The sequence below is a fragment of the Eleginops maclovinus genome, chromosome 2, assembly GCF_036324505.1.
Source record: "Eleginops maclovinus isolate JMC-PN-2008 ecotype Puerto Natales chromosome 2, JC_Emac_rtc_rv5, whole genome shotgun sequence".
Taxonomy (NCBI): domain Eukaryota; kingdom Metazoa; phylum Chordata; class Actinopteri; order Perciformes; family Eleginopidae; genus Eleginops; species Eleginops maclovinus.
The window spans coordinates 28270639-28288548 of record NC_086350.1 but is presented as its reverse complement, the minus strand read 5'-3'; the positions used below and the strand labels follow the sequence as shown (position 1 = coordinate 28288548).

The following is a 17910-nucleotide window of genomic DNA, read 5'->3' as shown; positions in this document are numbered from 1 at the left end:
TAGTTAATGACATTAAGAATATAAGAGAAGATGTGGGAGAAATACTCAGATATTGTGCTATATATATACCAGAAGTCCATTTCAGAATAATATCTCTGATATGTTTTATAATTATTGATCATTAAAGTGTTCTCAGAGCTGGTAAAGGTGCAGCTAGTTTTAATGGCTTTGTATACTGCAGGGTAGCTGCTGAGTTTACTGCAGGTGAACTAAAGTCTGATTTAAGGGCTGATTATACAGTGCCTGGCCAAAAAAAAGGTCACCTGGATTTCACTAAGCAAATAAGTTGAACCCTAACTGATGCAGTGAGTCCCTTCTCATTTGTTAAACATTCATGTCGAAAGACATATCCTGTGGTCGTGGAAAAGATGTTAATCTGTTTCAGAAGGGTCACATTATTGGCAAGCATCAAGCAGAGAAAGCATCTAAGGAGATTGCTGAAACGACTAAAATGGTGTAAGAACTGTCCAACGCATTATTAAAAACTGGAAGGACAGTGGGGAAACACCATCTTACAGGAAGGAATGTGGTCGGAAAAAAATCTTGAATGATTGTGATCGGCGATCACTTAAACGTTTGGTGAAATCAAATGGTAGAAAAACAACAGTAGAACTCACGGCTATGTTTAGTAGTGAAAGTAAGAGCATTTCCACACGCACAATGCGAAGGGAACTCAAGGGATTGGGACTAAACAGCTGTGTAGCCGTAAGAAAACCACTTGTCAGTGATGCTAATCGGAAAAAACGGATTCAATTTGCTAGGGAGCGTAAAGATTGGACTCTGGAGCAATGGAAGAAGGTCATGTGGTCTGATGAGTCCAGATTTACCCTGTTCCAGAGTGATGGGCGCATCAGGGTAAGAAGAGAGGCGGCTGAAGTGATGCACCCGTCATGCATAGTGCCTACTGTACAAGCCTGTGGGGGCAGTGCTATGATCTGGGGTTGCTGCAGTTGGTCTGGTCTAGGTTCATCAACGTGCCCAAAGAATGAGGTCAGCTGACTACCTGAATATACTGAATGACCAGGTTATTCCATCAATGGATTTTTTCTTCCCTGATGGCACGGGCACGTTCCAAGATGACAATGCCAGGATCCATCGGGCTCAGACTGTGAAAGAGTGGTTCAGGGAGCATGAGACATCATTTCACACATGGATTGGCCCCCACAGAGTCCAGACCTGAACCCGATTGAGAATCTTTGGGATGTGCTGGAGAAGACTTTGCGCAGTGGTCTGAATCTCCCGTCATCAATACAAGATCTTGGCGAAAAATTTATGCAACACAGAAAAATGTTGTGACATTGCAGAAGCTTGTGGAAACGATGCCACAGAGAATGTGTGCTGTAATCAAAGCTAAAGGCGGTCCAACGGATATCAGAGTGTGTGACCTGTTTTTTGGCCAGGCAGTGTATTTCACATCATTAATCCAAATCTGTAAAGTAACTAAAGGGGTTAAATAAATGTAGTGGAGTAAAAGTACACCATTTACCTCTGAATTGTAGTGGAGTAGAAGTAAAAAGTAACTTAAAATGGAAATACTTAATTACAAGTATGATTAAATGTACTAAGTTATTTCCTCTGTATATTAGTGAGTACATGAACAGCTGAGCGATCCGTTTGGTGAAAAACAATCATAATTGACTCAGTCTTCTAGCCTGCGGCGATTTGAAATCTTTCCCGAACATGGACAGCGTGTACTCCGTGTAGCTATGTGTGTGTTTGTTTGATGAAGGTGGTTCCCATGCTGAGGGGAACGCACAGAAGTAAACCTGCACCCTGTTTGTGTGTGGTGACTGGAGGGATCCATTCATTCAGCTGCTGTAGAGCTTCATTCACACACCTCTCATCTTCTGACACACGTGTTTTTAAAGTCATTCTAAGAAGTGTGTTGGTAAAGGCTCAGCCAGTTAGTCACATGGCTTCATGGACAGCTCCTCTAAAGTAATCCTCATGCAGCTCAAACCATGATGCTGCATGAGGGGGGGGTATGTAGTGATGTATGTAAAGCGCAATATGAACCAAAAATGATATATTAGCATAAGAAATTGAAAGGAAATATACCCAGTTACTGTCACACCGATTCTTTTAAAAGTTAAAATTATGAATATTATCCCATTACTTTGTTATTGTCTACTGGTTATTTACATAAAACAACTCACTTTTCAAATTATGGGAAGTACATAGTTGTATTTGAATATTTTGCCATTAGTAGTTTTGAATTATTTTTCAGCGCAAGGAGGTTAAGCCGTGCATAATGTCCTTTAGAATATCTCTTTTTTTATTAGGCACCTGAACCGTAATGGTAAGGATAAACATGCAACATGTTATACACATACACACACATACCCTCATTTCTATCACTGCGTGTGTGTGTGTGTGTGTGTGTGTGTGTGTGTGTGTGTGTGTGTGTGTGTGTGTGTGTGTGTGTGTGTGTGTGTGTGTGTGTGTGTGTGTGTGTGTGTGTGTGTGTGTGTGTGTGGCAGCATTACATTCATGCTCTGCTCACAGTGGAACAGAAGCTGGCACCATGACATAAGGGTACACTACTCAAATATCAGTGAAGTAGCAGAGGGGGGGTTAATCAGTTTCAGCTGCTGTTATTGAAATCAACAACAGCTGCACTAGAGGGGCTACAATGAGATGAGCCCCAACACAGGAATGGTTTTCCAGGTGGAGGACACTGAGTATTTTTGTTGTTCAATACTTTTTTTCCTGCATTTCGTTCCACCCTGCTCTGCTCCCCACCTTGACAGTCTGCGGGAGCACCTCGCCCCTCCTCTCAGTGAATGAGAAGGTTCCCTTGTCTCTGTAGGAAGAACTCTTACTCTGGCTTAAAGTAGAGGCTTCAGCTCCTTAGCAACAAAGACTGAAAGGCAAATGAACTGAACACATTTGACCAGCTGCTGCAACATCCCAATTACTCTTTTATGACACTAGGCAGAGTGTAACAAAATAGCATTGATTACTACATTTTATGTTACTTGTTAGACTTACTACAACTGGTTGTGTGCAAATGATCATGTCTGAATGTTTCAGGCCGGTAATGTTCACACATTCCTGAAAATGTATTTATCTTTTCATGTAAACATACAATACAGTGATCCAAATAGCATCGGAAAATGTCAATGCAGTCATTTTTCAATCATGGAGACATTCTCTATTTGTGGTATAAATGGGAGGATTGTGTCTAAAAAAAGGAAGCATTTTTTAATGACTTCCAGTATGCTGTGAGACAGAAGAGACTAGGCCTCTTGCATCGCTGGGTAACGTGAGAACCAGCTAATAAAAATGTTTCCTGTTAATCTGTGTCCTCTTAAATTTAAAATGATACATCCCGCCTAAAATAAAATCAATATGAACACAATTTAAATTGCACAAGAGGAAACGTCACAGCCCAAAGCAAAAGGACATTCCTCAGTGAGGCGCTGGTATGCTTATGGTTCTCACACTTGACAACGTGTGTAGGCGTTTAGCTTTTGAAACACAGGCTATATTTCACAGAATATGATCTGAAATCAAGTAAAATGTTGAAATGCTGGAAGAAATAAACATTAAAAGCAAAGCTGTCGAGTCACTTCAGGAGAAATCTCTTTGGTCTTCAGTCTTTACACTGTTGATGGAGTAAATAAACAAAGATTACATCTAAACATGTATAAAGTTAAGAGAACAGGTTCCTGTAGTAAAACACTCGGCTCATTTAGCACCTTTACAAATATATAAAAGTGACCATATAAAACATCTAAGAGTGACTGGATGAAATAAACAGTAAACAGAGAACTGGAGCACACTATAAACAATAAGTTACTCATTCTACACTGCACCGAAAAAGCAACACTCAAAAAACAACATTTACAAATGTTAGATGGTCTGTTCTGGTTAGGAGAGGATTGTGCTGTTCATGGGTGCTAAGAGGACATGGGGTTCAGAGCTGAGGCTTTTTTTCTACGAGATAAAAAATAAAGATCACTTGACTTTTGGCAGGAACATTCCAGCGTGGTTGTGCTGAGGATTTTATCACAAATGTCCGGAGTTATTCTCCACAGCAGCAGGGGGCGCTACTGAGTCTGGAGGGAGGTTGAGCAGAGCAAGTAACAGCGCTCTTTTTAGTGATCTGCTACTAGAGTAGATTAACACTTTGAGCGGACAACAGGTGAGTTTGTTGACGTTTCTGGTGAAAAATCAAATGTTAAATAAACTAAATTAATGTTTATGAGTAGGATGATATGAAGCAAACCGCAGGAGCAAGCTAACACCAAGCTAGGCTAATTTTTTATTTTGGTTTAGCAGGAGTACTGTGTAAAACTAGGGTGACCAGATTTGAGGTGGCGAAAAAGACCACATCGCCCTGATCTGTGACCTGCGCTGGAACCCCTGACCTCCTTCACCAAAGACACTAGAGAACCAGGCTTCTCCCACAATTACATCCAGACTTTGGATTTTCTTAATTCAGTGCTTGAGCTGAAATGCTGCACATTGCTTGTTATTTTTCTTAAAATAACAACCGCCCCCCCCCCCCGGACGCTCCGGACATGACGTAAAAAGAGGACATGTCCGGGCAAAAGAGGACGTTTGGTCACCCTAGTAAAACACACGTTCCTCTGAGCACTGGTGGGCAAAAGCATCATATATATATATATATATATATATATATATATATAGAGAGAGAGAACCAGCACCTTATCGTGGTGGAGAGGCTTGTGTGCCCCGATGAACCTGGGGGCTGTGTTGTCTGGAACCTTGTGTTCCTTGTAGGATCTCCCATGGCAAATTGGTCTCAGGTAAGGGGCCAGACTAAGATTGGTTCAAAAAGACCTCATGAAAAACACACTTGGAAGCGAGGATACCCGGCCCGGAGGAAGCCCGGGGTCCCATTCTGGAGGCTTGCCACGGAGCCCGGCCGGGCACAGTCCGAAAAAGCAACGTGGGCAACACCTCCGCTTCTCCGTCCCGCGGGCCCACCACCTACGGGAAACAACGATGGGGTCGGGTGCGCTGCCAGAAGGGTGGCAGTGAAAGCAGAGGGTCTCGATGGACCAGACTCAGGCGACAGAAGCTGGCTTTGGGGACGTGGAATGTCACCTCTCTGGGGGGGAAGTAGTCTCCCGTCGGGGTCCCAAGTCCAGGAGGCCTTCAACTCACACCTCCGGCGGAGCTTTTCAGGCATCCCTGTGGAGGCTGGGGACATTGAACCAGAGTGGGTGTGTTCAAAGCCTCCATTGCCGAAGCTGCGGCAGGTAGCTGTGGTCTCAAGGTTTTAGGTGCCTCAAGGGGCGGTAACCCTCGAACCTCCTGGTGGACACCGGTGGTCAGGGAAGCCGTCCGACTGAGGAAGGAGGCCTTCCGGGATATGTTATCCCTGGGTACTCCTGACGAAGTTGTAAGGTATCGATGGGCCCAAAGGGCAGCAGCCTCAGCCGTGGCCGAGGCAAAGCAGCGGGTGTGGGAGAAGTTCGGAGAAGCCATGGAGAAGGACTTTCGGTCGGCACCAAAGTTGTTCTGGAAAACCGTCCGACACCTCAGGAGGGGGAAGCAGGGAACCATCCAAGCTGTGTACAGTAAGGATGGGACGCTGTTGACCTCAACTGATAGTGTGTTAGGGCGGTGGAAGGAACACTTTGAGGAACTCCTGAATCCGACAACTCCGCCCTCTATGTTAGAGGCGGAGCTTGAGTATGAAGGGGGATCAATTCCAATCTCACGGGGGGAAGTCACTGAGGTCGTTAAACAGCTCCACAGTGGCAAAGCTCCGGGGGTGGATGAGATCTGCCCAGAAATGCTGAAGGCTCTGGGTGTTGAGGGACTGTCATGGTTGACATGTCTCATCAACATTGCGTGGAAGTCGGAAACAGTACCGAAGGATTGGCAGACCGGGGTGGTGGTTCCTCTTTTTAAAAAGGGGGATCAGAGGGTGTGTGCCAATTACAGAGGCATCACATTACTCAGCCTCCCCGGGAAAGTTTACTCTAGGTGCTGGAAAGGAGGGTCCAGCCGATTGTCGAACCTCAGATTGAAGAGGAACAATGCGGTTTTCGTCCTGGTTGTGGAACGACGGACCAGCTTTTCACTCTCGCAAGGATCCTGGAGGGGGTCTGGGAGTACGCTCATCCGGTCTACATGTGCTTTGTGGATTTGGAGAAGGCGTATGACCGGGTTCCCAGGGAGATACTGTGGGAGGTGCTGCGGGAGTATGGGGTGAGGGGGTCTCTACTCAGGGCCATCCAATCTCTGTACTCTCAAAGCGAGAGCTGAGTCCGGGTCCTCGGCAGCACGTCGGACCGATTTCCGGTGAGGGTTGGCCTCCGCCAGGGCTGCGCTTTGTCACCAATCCTGTTTGTGATATTCATGGACAGGATTTCGAGGCGTGGTCGTGGGGGAGGGGGTCTGCAGTTCGGTGGGCTAAGGATTGCACCACTGCTCTTTGCAGATGATGTGGTCCTAATGGCTTCATCGGTCTGTGACCTTCAGCACTCACTGGATCGGTTCGCAGCCGAGTGCGAAGCGGCAGGGATGAGGATCAGCACCTCCATATCTGAGGCCATGGTTCTCAGCAGGAAACCGATGGACTGTCCACTCCAGGTAGGGAATGAAGCCTTACCCCAAGTGAAGGAGTTCAAGTATCTCGGGGTCTTGTAGCCCTACTGCAGTCGCTTTACCGCACCGTTGTGACGAAAAGAGAGCTGAGCCAGAAGGCAAAGCTCTCTGTCTACCGGGCCATCTTCGTTCCTACCCTCACCTATGGTCATGAAGGATGGGTCATGACCGAAAGAACGAGATCGCGGATACAAGCGGCCGAAATGGGATTTCTCCGCAGGGTGGCTGGCATCTCCCTTAAGGATAAGGTGAAAAGTTCAGTCATCTGGGAGGGACTCGGAGTAGAACCGCTGCTCCTTCGCGTTGAAAGGAGCCAGTTGAGGTGGTTCGGGCACCTAGTGAGGATGCCACCTGGGCGCATCCCTAGGGAGGTGTTCCAGGCACGTCCAGCTGGGAAGAGATCGAGGGGTAGACCCAGGACCAGGTGGAGGGATTATATCTCTTCGCTGGCCTGCGAGCGCCTTGGAATCCCCCAGTCAGAGCTGGTTGATGTGGCCAGGGAAAGGAAAGTTTGGGGCTCACTGCTGGAGCTGTTGAATCATTGAATCATCATTGGAGCTGTTACCTCCGCGACCCTGACGGAAAAGCGGGAGAAGATGGATGGATGGATATATATATATATATACTGGGTGCGATTTGTTGGGGGGGATGGGGAGCATTAACCCCCACTCTGGTTTTTACAACCCTACCTCTGCGGAATGAATTTCATCCTCGGGGGGGACAACCCCTTCCAATTATTAAAAACAATTGAAATAACAGGCAGATTGTGACAGAGTTTTCTTACACTTAAAGCCTACATTGCTGGCACTAACATTCACCTGACCCGAACTGTCGGCAGTCTCGGAATTCGCGAACGTCCTGATCAGGGTTCACGCTAGATGTTTTGTTGGCCGGAAAAGTGTCTGTTACTATTCCAGAACAAACAAACAAAACAAAAAAAAAACATCCCCCCCTCTGGTTTTTTGACAAAGCGCACCCTGTATATATGATAGTTGTAAGCTAGCTCCTGCAGTGTGCTTCCTATCATCCTATTCATAAAACTGTAACTTGTGGAGTTTAGTTAACATTTCCTCCCAGAAACAACAACAAACTCACCTTTTGGCATTTTCTTTTCCGAAAAAGACCTTACAAACACATAATCCCCGAGAGAAGAAATACAAATAAATACAACAAAGTGACAATCAAAAAGTAATACTTAAATTAATCAAATACAGATGTTTACAGTTTTTTCACTGTCAGCGAGACAGTCAGCGAGATTCAAAGAGAAAAGTCAAAACATCATAAATTATTACAAATAATGTAAATGTGAAATTTCAAAAGGTTTAAACATTAGGTCACAACGCTGGTAGACAAGAAGCTACATCACATCCAATCATATCTAGCATATAAATTGACAAGGTCGTATCTAGCTCCTTTCCAAATCTATAAGAATTTCCCCGCCGTTTTATTAAAGATATCAGACTTTCCCTTTAAAGCATATGTTCATTTCTCTAAGGCCAGACAATGACAGATATGTAATCGATAGAAAGAACGCTGTCATCAGACTGGCAGGGGCTATTACTTGCATTGCTACTGTGGAGACACACTCGGGACATTTGTGAGAAAATCCTCAACACAACAACCACGCCGGAATATTCGTGACAAAAGTCACGTGATCCTTTTTTGTACACGTAGAAAAATAGGTTTTGTACTTGTAAAGCCTATGCTGTATTTGTTTCTGAAACATGATTTACTGGAATGTGTAATGCATTAGTTTGTAGATGGTGTTTTGTATTTGCAAACCACACTGTGTTTATTAGTGACCCATAGGACACAGGACAAAACATGTTTGGTTTGTTTGTTTGTATAGTTATGGCAGGAAATGACCTCCGTACAGGAACAGTTCATGGTGAGTACGGCGAAGATAACGTTTTAACAAGTACACTTGTAAGAAGACACTTATATAAAGTAATGCAAAACTAACCAGGCATAGTGTGATGCTGTTTATTTTTACTTTACTTTTAATATCCGTTCACAATTACTGGCCATTTTCAAGTGCACCACACCGCTTCTTATTCCTGTTGTTTTATTATAGCAGGCATTATTTGGTGAATCAATACATGGCCTACACAGGTTGTTGCCATGTCCGACTATCAAAACTAAGATCATGATGTGCCCATAAAATATGCCTGTAGAAAACGGCTAATGCCACAATATCATAACAAAAAAACCCTCAAGATAGTCAGATGAGATTTGATTGCTATGCTAATATCTCCCATCAAACACCACGGAAACTTTAATAACAGCGTTATGATGCCAGACTGAAACACATTCACTTGGGGGATAGTGGACGTCGCTTGTGTGACAGCCAGACAGTGAATTACTGCTTAACGGCGAGTAGTATGTTACTGCAATAGCTGACGCTGCAGTTTCAGGACTGCAGTCGTGGGACCGCATTCCTAGGAAACTATCTTTTTGTGACACTGCCATCTACCGAATTGGAGACATGAAGACATATGACAATCAGAGTGTGAGTAATTTGAAGTTCTTTTAAAGTTGTATTTGTTTAACATTAAAAACAATTCCGGTGTGTTGAAATGAAGTGTGAGTTGTTAACGTTAACTATGAGTCTTAAAGCAATACAAGCAATCATCTGTTAGCTTATGATAGCTAACCGTATTATAAATGATTCGTTAGCTTTAGCTAACCCTAAGCCTAACCCTAACCTGCTGAATACAATATTTTCATGCCTTTTTAGATCGTTAACAACAACCATTACAATGTTTAAACAGAGTCGTTGTGTAGCAGGTTCAATACTTGCTTTGCGGGCATCCAATTCCCTAGGTTACGATATTACAGAAAACTAGGGTCGTGGCAATGCGGTCCTGAAACTGCAGCCTCCGCTATTGCAGGAACATACTATTGTTTCCGGCAGCCGCTGCCATAGACAGCGTGGACGAGCAGCGCGTCACTGCAGTGGTCGGTGAATTACGCTGAACCCCATCCGCAACGTAAATGGTGATGTCATGACGTGCACCACTCAGGCTCTGGGCGGTGAAAACACAACCGGATCTAGCTCCGAACCAAACAAACAGTAGCACGGCGCAAGAACCGAAGTGATTTTCGGTGGAAATGGGGTAATATAATCGATAATCGATAATATCGAGTTGGAGGGAGTGTTAACAGTCACCTGGGCTGTGTCCCTACTGGCTGCCCAGTGTGGCGGTAAAGGCATGTTTGACAGGCCAGGTACAAAACTGAAATAATGGGACAAACATTACTTTTTCTACTGAGGATAGGATTTAAAAACCACTTGATTACAGAAAGAAACACACCTACAGAAAAAATGGCATATGAGTATTGTAATAAGACAAACTTGTAAAGATATACTATCTTTATGGTAAGGGCCAGATTTTCATATGGATTTTGTTGTTGGAAGTGTTCACAAACAATTAATATACCATCTTATCAGACTCCAGCTGTATCTGGCCCTCATGCACAAACTGTGTGGAATGGCTGTGTGTGTTTCCTCTGAGGGATTATTATTACTTTAAGCCTCTCTGTATTCTGCTGTCTCGTCAGGGTACTTCTCTTTTCATATTTCTATTTCAAGTTGACAGAGAGCTAATGTTCATCCGTCATGCATAATCCCCTTCTTGACTCTAGGTATTGGTAACACACATTAGTTTTTTGTTCAATCTGAACACAAACAACAGACTGAGATCCTCTGTGTGTGTAATCGACGTGCTGGGACTAGAGACAATGCTTTGCTGTGATATATATTATTGTTTTTTCTTTAGGCTCAGCTCCTTCACATTTTATCCCACCTCATCCCTATCATAATGACATGAAAAACTGAAACACCAGCCAAGTAAGACCTTTATATCTCTTAGTCTCATTTTGTCCCTTGTGCTGCTTTATATTCATTAACAACACTTAACTGCACACTTCTGTCACAGTTAAAGCTAACCAGTACCCATGAAATACTTTATGTTCTTTTGAGCATGGCATCATTACTTCTTTGAACACTTTATAAACTGGATCAGTTCCGTTTGGTTTGTTTTTTCAATTTGAAGCACCATTGAGCATGATATAAATGGGAGAGCTGTCTCTGAGTCTCATACAGCTAGGTTGTATTCCTGCTGCTTAGATTTCAGATTCACACCTCTTAGCACCCGTCATAAAGATGTATGTGGGTTCACAGCACATCTGTGGAGCAGTTCACAGTGTCAACATCGCGAGATTCACACTGCAGTAAAACTCAGTGTAAGAGTGTGTAGCGTCTTTATGCCTCAGCGTACGGCAGGTGGTACTGCTCCTCCCTCTTGTTACACCGCTTGGCTACGATGGCCAGGTAGAGCACCAGCAGAATGATCCAGTAGCAGGCGTAGAGTAACGTCCCCACTATCAACAAGACTTTTTCTGTCTCACTTAACGGCTCCTGTGATTCACAGTAGATTGTATACACCACACCTCCGAGCAGCACAATAGCCCACGCTGTGACAGGCACAGCACCGATGAAGTTCACTATGATCTTCCTGCGGCCTGAAGTGCCCCATCCAGCCTTGTTGATGGTGAGCAGAGCAAATATTTTGGCAGGAAGCAAGCTGGACATGTAGAGCAGAGAGTAGAGTGACATGAAGATCATGACCAGGCTGCCACGAAGAAAACAGGCGTAGGTGGCCTTCACCATCCCAACCAGTTGGACGGTCAATAGAAAGAGCAGAATGTTCCACAGCCTTCCACGGTAGAAGAGATGGATGACTGTGGCAACCAAGAAAAAGGGGAAGAAGCCGGTGACCACAGACTCATAGGTCATCCAGAGGCTGTGCTTGTGGAACCACAGGGCGTTGTAGAGCCACTCACGGAAGTAAGACTTGCTCCATCGAGTCTGCTGGTTGAGCCAACGCAGATACTGGGTTGGAGTCTCAGTCTGGCACTGCGATCGCGCAGTAAATTTAGTCTTGTAGCCGAAGCTGAGCACCCGATTGGTGAGGTGGCGGTCGTCCCCGAAGCTGCACTTGGAGCCCAGGAAGGTCTGATGGTACCAGGGCTCCAGGAAGCGCTGGAGCAAAGAGTTCCTATACATCCCCAGAGGGCCGCTTATACACTGGACGCAACCAAAGTAGGACTGGCAGGCCCGCTCGATGTTGAAGGCCATCCAGTAGCGCACGCTACTGAGGAAGGAGATCCACGAGTCATACTTGTTTAGGATCTGGAGGAAGGAAAAGTAGAGAGAAATCAGCCAGAACAAGTTTAAACAGGAAAAAGAATAGTCAGGACATGGATGCCACGCTGCAAGGAGCATTCACACAGGGGAGCTTTAGAGGGTCTAAGTTGAATTGCAGACTAAACATCCTAGGTCTTAAATATACTTTATATTTTTATAAGTTTACGATTGAAAGTTATTGTTCTATACCTGTACGTCTCCACCAACTCCTCCCACCATCGGATCGTCCTCAAGGATCTTCAGCATTTCTAAGGTACATGCTGGGTCCAGAACAGTGTCTGAGTCACACACCTGAAACAGGACACAACCAACACAGAGGCTGCAATCAAGCTGAGGATCATAGACTTACACATACACATCCTTTGGTCAAATTAAGGCTGCAGATGTTTCAGAACACTGATTATGCTCAAATTTCATGAGTGAAATGAGAGGCTGCTGATAGAGATCCCAGCTGGGTAATTCAAACCACACAGAACTGGCTCAGCTGTGGACATGACCTTTGACCCAAACCAAGGGCACAGAAGACATGCAACAGCTGGCTGTGTTGTTCATTTGGATTGGAGGGCAAATAGGTAAACACAATAAGTCAAATGTTTTCAGTTAAGATGAGTCACAGAAGTTTTAAATATCGTTTTAATTCTGATTTAAGAATGTTATTAGCCTTAACATGTAGTGTAAGGTTCTTAGTTTCTGTGGAGACTCAAGAAAACAGAAAGGCAATGTAAGGAAACCAAAGAATCACATGTACCTTATGGTTCTGTTTCTCCTCCAGAAACAGCTGTGCTTCAAACACACTGCTTACAATATGCAAATAATGTCCAGGTTTAAGTCAAAATGTATTCAGAGGAATGCTGATACCTGTTTGCACCAGCTAGGAAGCAAGGCCGATATAAATACCAGCAATAACCATAAGCTGTTTTTAAATTCTGCAATTGGTGTGGCCCTTTAAACTTTCCTCCAGCTTTAAAGGGCCACATCAATCCCATGTTTTTACATGGGCCAATTATTTTATGTTCTCTTTAATTGTACATGCATACGGTTTCGGAGTATGGCCCTTACCTGCACATAATCCACACTGTCCCCCAGTGCTTTAAAGGCGGTGTACATCACCTCTCTTTTGCCCCCCCACTCCTGCATGATGCAGGAGTACCGGCAGCCTCTGACCAGCCTGGACACCCGTGCAGCCTCCTCCATGTGCACAGTGCTCCTTCCTCCACCTGCCACTCCTCCTCCTCCTCCCCCATCACTGTGGTAGTTTCCCTTCCACACCATACTGCCAGCTTGGTCAGCCCCGCCCATCACCTCCTGGAAAATGTCAATCATGTAGCGGTCTTCTGGCCGGTTCCCGTCCACCACCAGCACCACCTTCAGGCCAGGGAAGGAGATCCGCCGGATGCTGCGCAGGCACTTCCTCAGGTAGTCCGGGTCCTCCTGGAAGGCAGCGATGCAGAGGGCCACGGTGCGACGGAGGTGCTGCGGCCGGGCAGGGGTCCTCATGCGCCGGTGCTCCAAGAAGGCAAAGAGGCTCTGGAGGAGGAGATGGAGGGAGAGGAAGGCACCATAGAGGCCGAAGGAGAGGTGGTGCTGCTCAGTGTGGATGAACTGGTAGCCTGAAATACAAATAAAAGACATGGAGAAAAGTCAGATTAGTCACAAGTCACTTGCCGTTGTGTTTCTGTGTGTGCATCCATCACTGAAGACAAGACACCAACCTGTGACATAGGCCAGCAGGATGGTGAAGAGAACCACCGCAGCAAAGAGGGTGGTGACCACGATGTTCAGCGCATTCCTGCAGCGAGAGGGCATCTGGGGGGAGAGAAGAGAGTGAGGTGGGGGGGGGGCACAACAGATGTGAAGATGAGGATCATTTAATAGGTGGACACATTTTGTAGAGTGAAGATGAGGTGGGAATACAGCGAGAGAGGAAGAACGAGAGGATTCTCAAAGAGAGGGAGAACACGAGCCAGGCCAGGAAAGAGAAAAAAAAAATTGGGTAATGTGTAAACTGTTTGAATCACAGCAGCTATTATAACAACGTCCCGTATTGAATGGATGTTCTTCGTAAATGCTTTTAAGGGAGCATGTTTTAAGGAAAGCATGAGCATAAACAATCTGTTGGGAGGTGAGACTCCGAGTCTCACTGAAGGCTCTGAGAGTGAGAGCTTGTAAATCGTTCGTTGACCTAAGTGTCATTTCCTGTTTCCTGTGTGTTCTGTGAAACCTTTCACTTGCCGGCTGAAGTCAGTGACATCATGAAAACATGGTGCCAGAAGAACATGAAGAACATACTACCTGCTCAGTGTGCAGGATAACAGCTACAGTCTTACTGTTCCACTGTGTCTGCACAGTGACTACTTGTTAACAACTTGTAACAGAAGTTAGGGAACAAGGTATTACTTCAACTAATGGGTGCCTACAGTGGGGGAGCAAGTATTTGATACACTGCCGATTTTGCAGGTTTTCCCACTTACAAAGCATGTAGAGGTCTGTGATTTTTATCATAGGTACTCTTCAACTGTGAGAGACGGAATCTAAAACAAAAATCCAGAAAATCACATTGTTTGATTTTTAAATAATTAATTTGCATTTTATTGCATGACATAAGTATTTGATCACCTACCAACCAGTAAGGATTCCGGCTCTCACAGACCTGTTAGTTTTTCTTTAAGAAGCCCTCCTGTTCTCCACTCATTACCTGTATTAATTGCACCTGTTTGAACTCGTTAACTATATAAAAGATACCTGTCCACACACTCAATCAAACAGACTCCAACCTCTCCACAATGGCCAAGACCAGAGAGCTGTGTAAGGACACCAGGGATAAAATTGTAGACCTGCACAAGGCTGGGATGGGCTACAGGATTGCAATTATTAGAAAATGGAAGAAGTTCAAGATGACGGTCAATCTCCCTCAGTCTGGGGCTCCATGCAAGATCTCACCTTGTGGGGCATCAATGATCATGAGGAAGGTGAGGGATCAGCCCAGAACTACACGGCAGGACCTGGTCAATGACCTGAAGAGAGCTGGGACCACAGTCTCAAAGAAAACCATTAGTAACACACTACGCTGTCATGGATTAAAATCCTGCAGCGCACGCAAGGTCCCCCTGCTCAAGCCAGCGCATGTCCTGGCCCATCTGAAGTTTGCCAATGACCATCTGGATGATCCAGAGGAGGAATGGGAGAAGGTCATGTGGTCTGATGAGACAAAAATAGAGCTTTTTGGTCTAAACTCCACTCACCTTGTTTGGAGGAAGAAGAAGGATGAGTACAACCCCAAGAACACCATCCCAACCGTGAAGCATGGAGGTGGAAACATCATTCTTTGGGGATGCTTTTCTGCAAAGGGGACAGGATGACTGCACCGTATTGAGGGGAGGATGGATGGGGCCATGTATCGCGAGATCTTGGCCAACAAACTCCTTCCCTCAGTAAGAGCATTGAAGATGGCTCGTGGCTGGGTCTTCCAGCATGTCAACGACCCGAAACACACAGCCAGGGCAACTAAGGAGTGGCTCCGTAAGAAGCATCTCAAGGTCGTGGAGTGGCCTAGCAAGTCTCCAGACCTGAACCCAATAGAAAATCTTTGGAGGGAGCTGAAAGTCCGTATTGCCCAGCGACAGGCCCGAAACCTGAAGGATCTGGAGAAGATCTGTATGGAGGAGTGGGCCAAAATCCCTGCTGCAAGTGTGTGCAAACCTGGTCAAGAACTACAGGAAACATCTGATCTCTGTAATTGCAAACAAAGGTCTCTGTACCAAATATTAGGTTCTGTTTTTCTGATGTATCAAATACTTGTATCATGCAGTAAAATGCAAATTAATTACTTAAAAATCAAACAATGTGATTTTCTGGATTTTTGTTTTAGATTCCGTCTCTCACAGTTGAAGACTACCTATGATACAAATTGCAGACCTCTACATACTTTGTAAGTGGGAAAACCTGCAAAATCGGCAGTGTATCAAATACTTGTTCTCCCCACTGTACCTCATTATTACAAGGGAAAATATCACCTACTGGACTGATGACAATCATAACAGTAGTAAGCATCACCTGTTAGTCCACAATTACCTCAATACCCTCTACTTTACGGTACACATTAACATATCATTTATAGGTCCACAGTAAGCTCCTCCATCTGTTAATCCAAAAATAAAAACCCATATGTACCCTCTGCCTATTAAGAAATGACCCAAACCTACAATCATTTTGGTTATTCTGGTCCAGTGATGGTAAATAATAGCTGATTAATAATGTACAACCAAACTTTCGTCCATCTTCACCCAGCCGTCCAGTTCTGTTGCCAAGTAATAATCAAATTTTACTTAAAAGTTTAAAAAGACCTCTACATTTAGAAGTTTGCAAAGTGTAACCCCTGTCTTCTCTAAATATATATATCGGTCCGTGGTACATATTTGTACAGGTACACTGTAAGTACATACAATTTAAAATAATATTTTATTCCTGCTGCTATACTTCTGAAGCCTTTAACACTACAGCTAATGCTGCAACTATCAGCTACTGCTACTAAAACCCCGACTATGGACAACAAAATATACTTAAAGTAGCAAAACGAAAAATACTGAAGTAAAGTACAAGTGTAGTAGAAGTATAAAGTTGCATAAACTGAAAATACTAAAGTACAGTACTTGAGTAAATCTACATCACTTTAAACCTCCACATGCATCAAATACTGCACAGAGCATTTAGAAGAAGACAGGGCTCTGATGTTGAACACCACCTGCCCATCTGTTCTCCCCCCCCCCCCCCCCCCCCAAGAAGGCCCTCTGGCGTTCCCTTCCTCCCTCTCTCTGGGTTAATAGTTCTAATTAAAGGCCAGTCAGGGTTTGGCCAGTGCTTGGTCAAAACCTTGGAGGAACAATTCTGTCCTTTCATTCATGAAATTACCTCCTGCAGCCCCCACCCCCTGCACCAGCACAGGAGAGGCAGCCTGATATTAATGTAATTGCATTCAGCTCTGAGACGCTGGCACTGTGTGCAAGTATAGATTCACATCCTGGCACTGATCACACTCTCTTCACAGATCTACATTCTGAACAGAGATCTAGAGGGGCGCTCTGTGTGACATGCAGGTTCTGAGCATTCTGAAGACTCTCCTCTGTAAGATCCGGCTGACTCTTGTCTTAGAGTTCTGTTTGTATTGCCATTGAGGCTCATCTGGAGAAGAACGTCATTTGAAATGCTGACCACAAATCCATCACATACAAATAAAAGACATAACCTACATGTTAATAATATTCAGTGCAATTTCCTGAAATACAATTAATTTAATTAAAATGCGCAGCTTTTTATAGTCTGTGAGATCTGCCTAGTGCATTTCATTGTGTAGCTCAAACATGGAAGTATTGCATTCAATATTCTTTTATTGTATATTGGAAATGGTTTTGTATTTATTATAAATATTGTCATTTTTATTGTACTTAATACAATTATTTTTCAGATGTCTGGATTCCTTTTCTCTCAACAGCACAAGGAAGCACATGTCAATGAACGGTAGTTTAAAGAGCTTTTTCTGTTCGGAAAGGAAGGACTTTTCTGTGCAAGTACTGTCACCATCGAGGGGCAAGGACTTCTACTTTAAATCCACCCAACCCCAACCCCATTTAATCAATCAAACTTTGAAAGATGAAAGGTAAAACATATTTTGGTCATCACCTTAGGATCTTCGGTATGAATTCAGTCTCCCTGGGTAAACGTGGTTAAAATGGCATCTCTGACTTGTGCATTTGGTCCCTGCAGAACTCGTGATGAGTAAAACCTGAAGCTGTCTTTCTGTTTCTCCCCACATATCCAAAATGATTCTGAAGTGATGCTGTCTATATCAAGATCCAGATTAAGGTGCAGGTAATTCCAAAATGCAGATTAAGATGATTATAAAGGCGAGGAATTTAAGAAAATAGTCATTCCAAAGCGGATCAATGCTCCCACGTTCAAGTCATTCCCATTTCTGTCCCAGGAGTTACATGGAAGAAACTCCCTGCATACTCTGACAGAATGGGCTGGGGGTCCAGGTGAGGAGGGGCGGGGGGGAATGTGGAGAAGGATTGGAGCAAGAGAAGAAGTGAGGAGTGTCAGGAAACAGTGCTGCAGGG

At 44.5% G+C, this 17910-nt stretch overlaps 1 protein-coding gene across 1 annotated transcript; it reads right to left on the bottom strand.

The window, feature by feature from the left end:
- Window positions 1-9803: 9803 nt before the first annotated feature.
- On the bottom strand, window positions 9804-13620 carry has3 (hyaluronan synthase 3). The gene is made up of 4 exons (XM_063910676.1): window positions 13510-13620; window positions 12857-13407; window positions 11987-12088; window positions 9804-11782 (listed from the first exon to the last, which is right to left on the bottom strand). The coding sequence occupies exons 1-4, from the start codon at window positions 13601-13603 to the stop codon at window positions 10853-10855; spliced, it is 1677 nt and encodes a 558-aa protein (XP_063766746.1). The 5' UTR covers window positions 13604-13620; the 3' UTR covers window positions 9804-10852.
- Between the last annotated feature and the right edge of the window lie 4290 nt (window positions 13621-17910).

What these genes read in the sequence shown, in the direction of transcription:
- has3 (XM_063910676.1), bottom strand. Translation starts at nt 13,603, where the DNA reads ATGCCCTCTCGCTGCAGGAATGCGCTGAACATCGTGGTCACCACCCTC. An exon ending in CCTGCTGGCCTATGTCACAG is followed by an intron (nt 13,408 to 13,509) that starts GTTGGTGTCTTG and finishes TTTGTATTTCAG; the next exon opens with GCTACCAGTTCATCCACACT. An exon ending in GAGTTGGTGGAGACGTACAG is followed by an intron (nt 11,783 to 11,986) that starts GTATAGAACAAT and finishes TCCTTCCTCCAG; the next exon opens with ATCCTAAACAAGTATGACTC.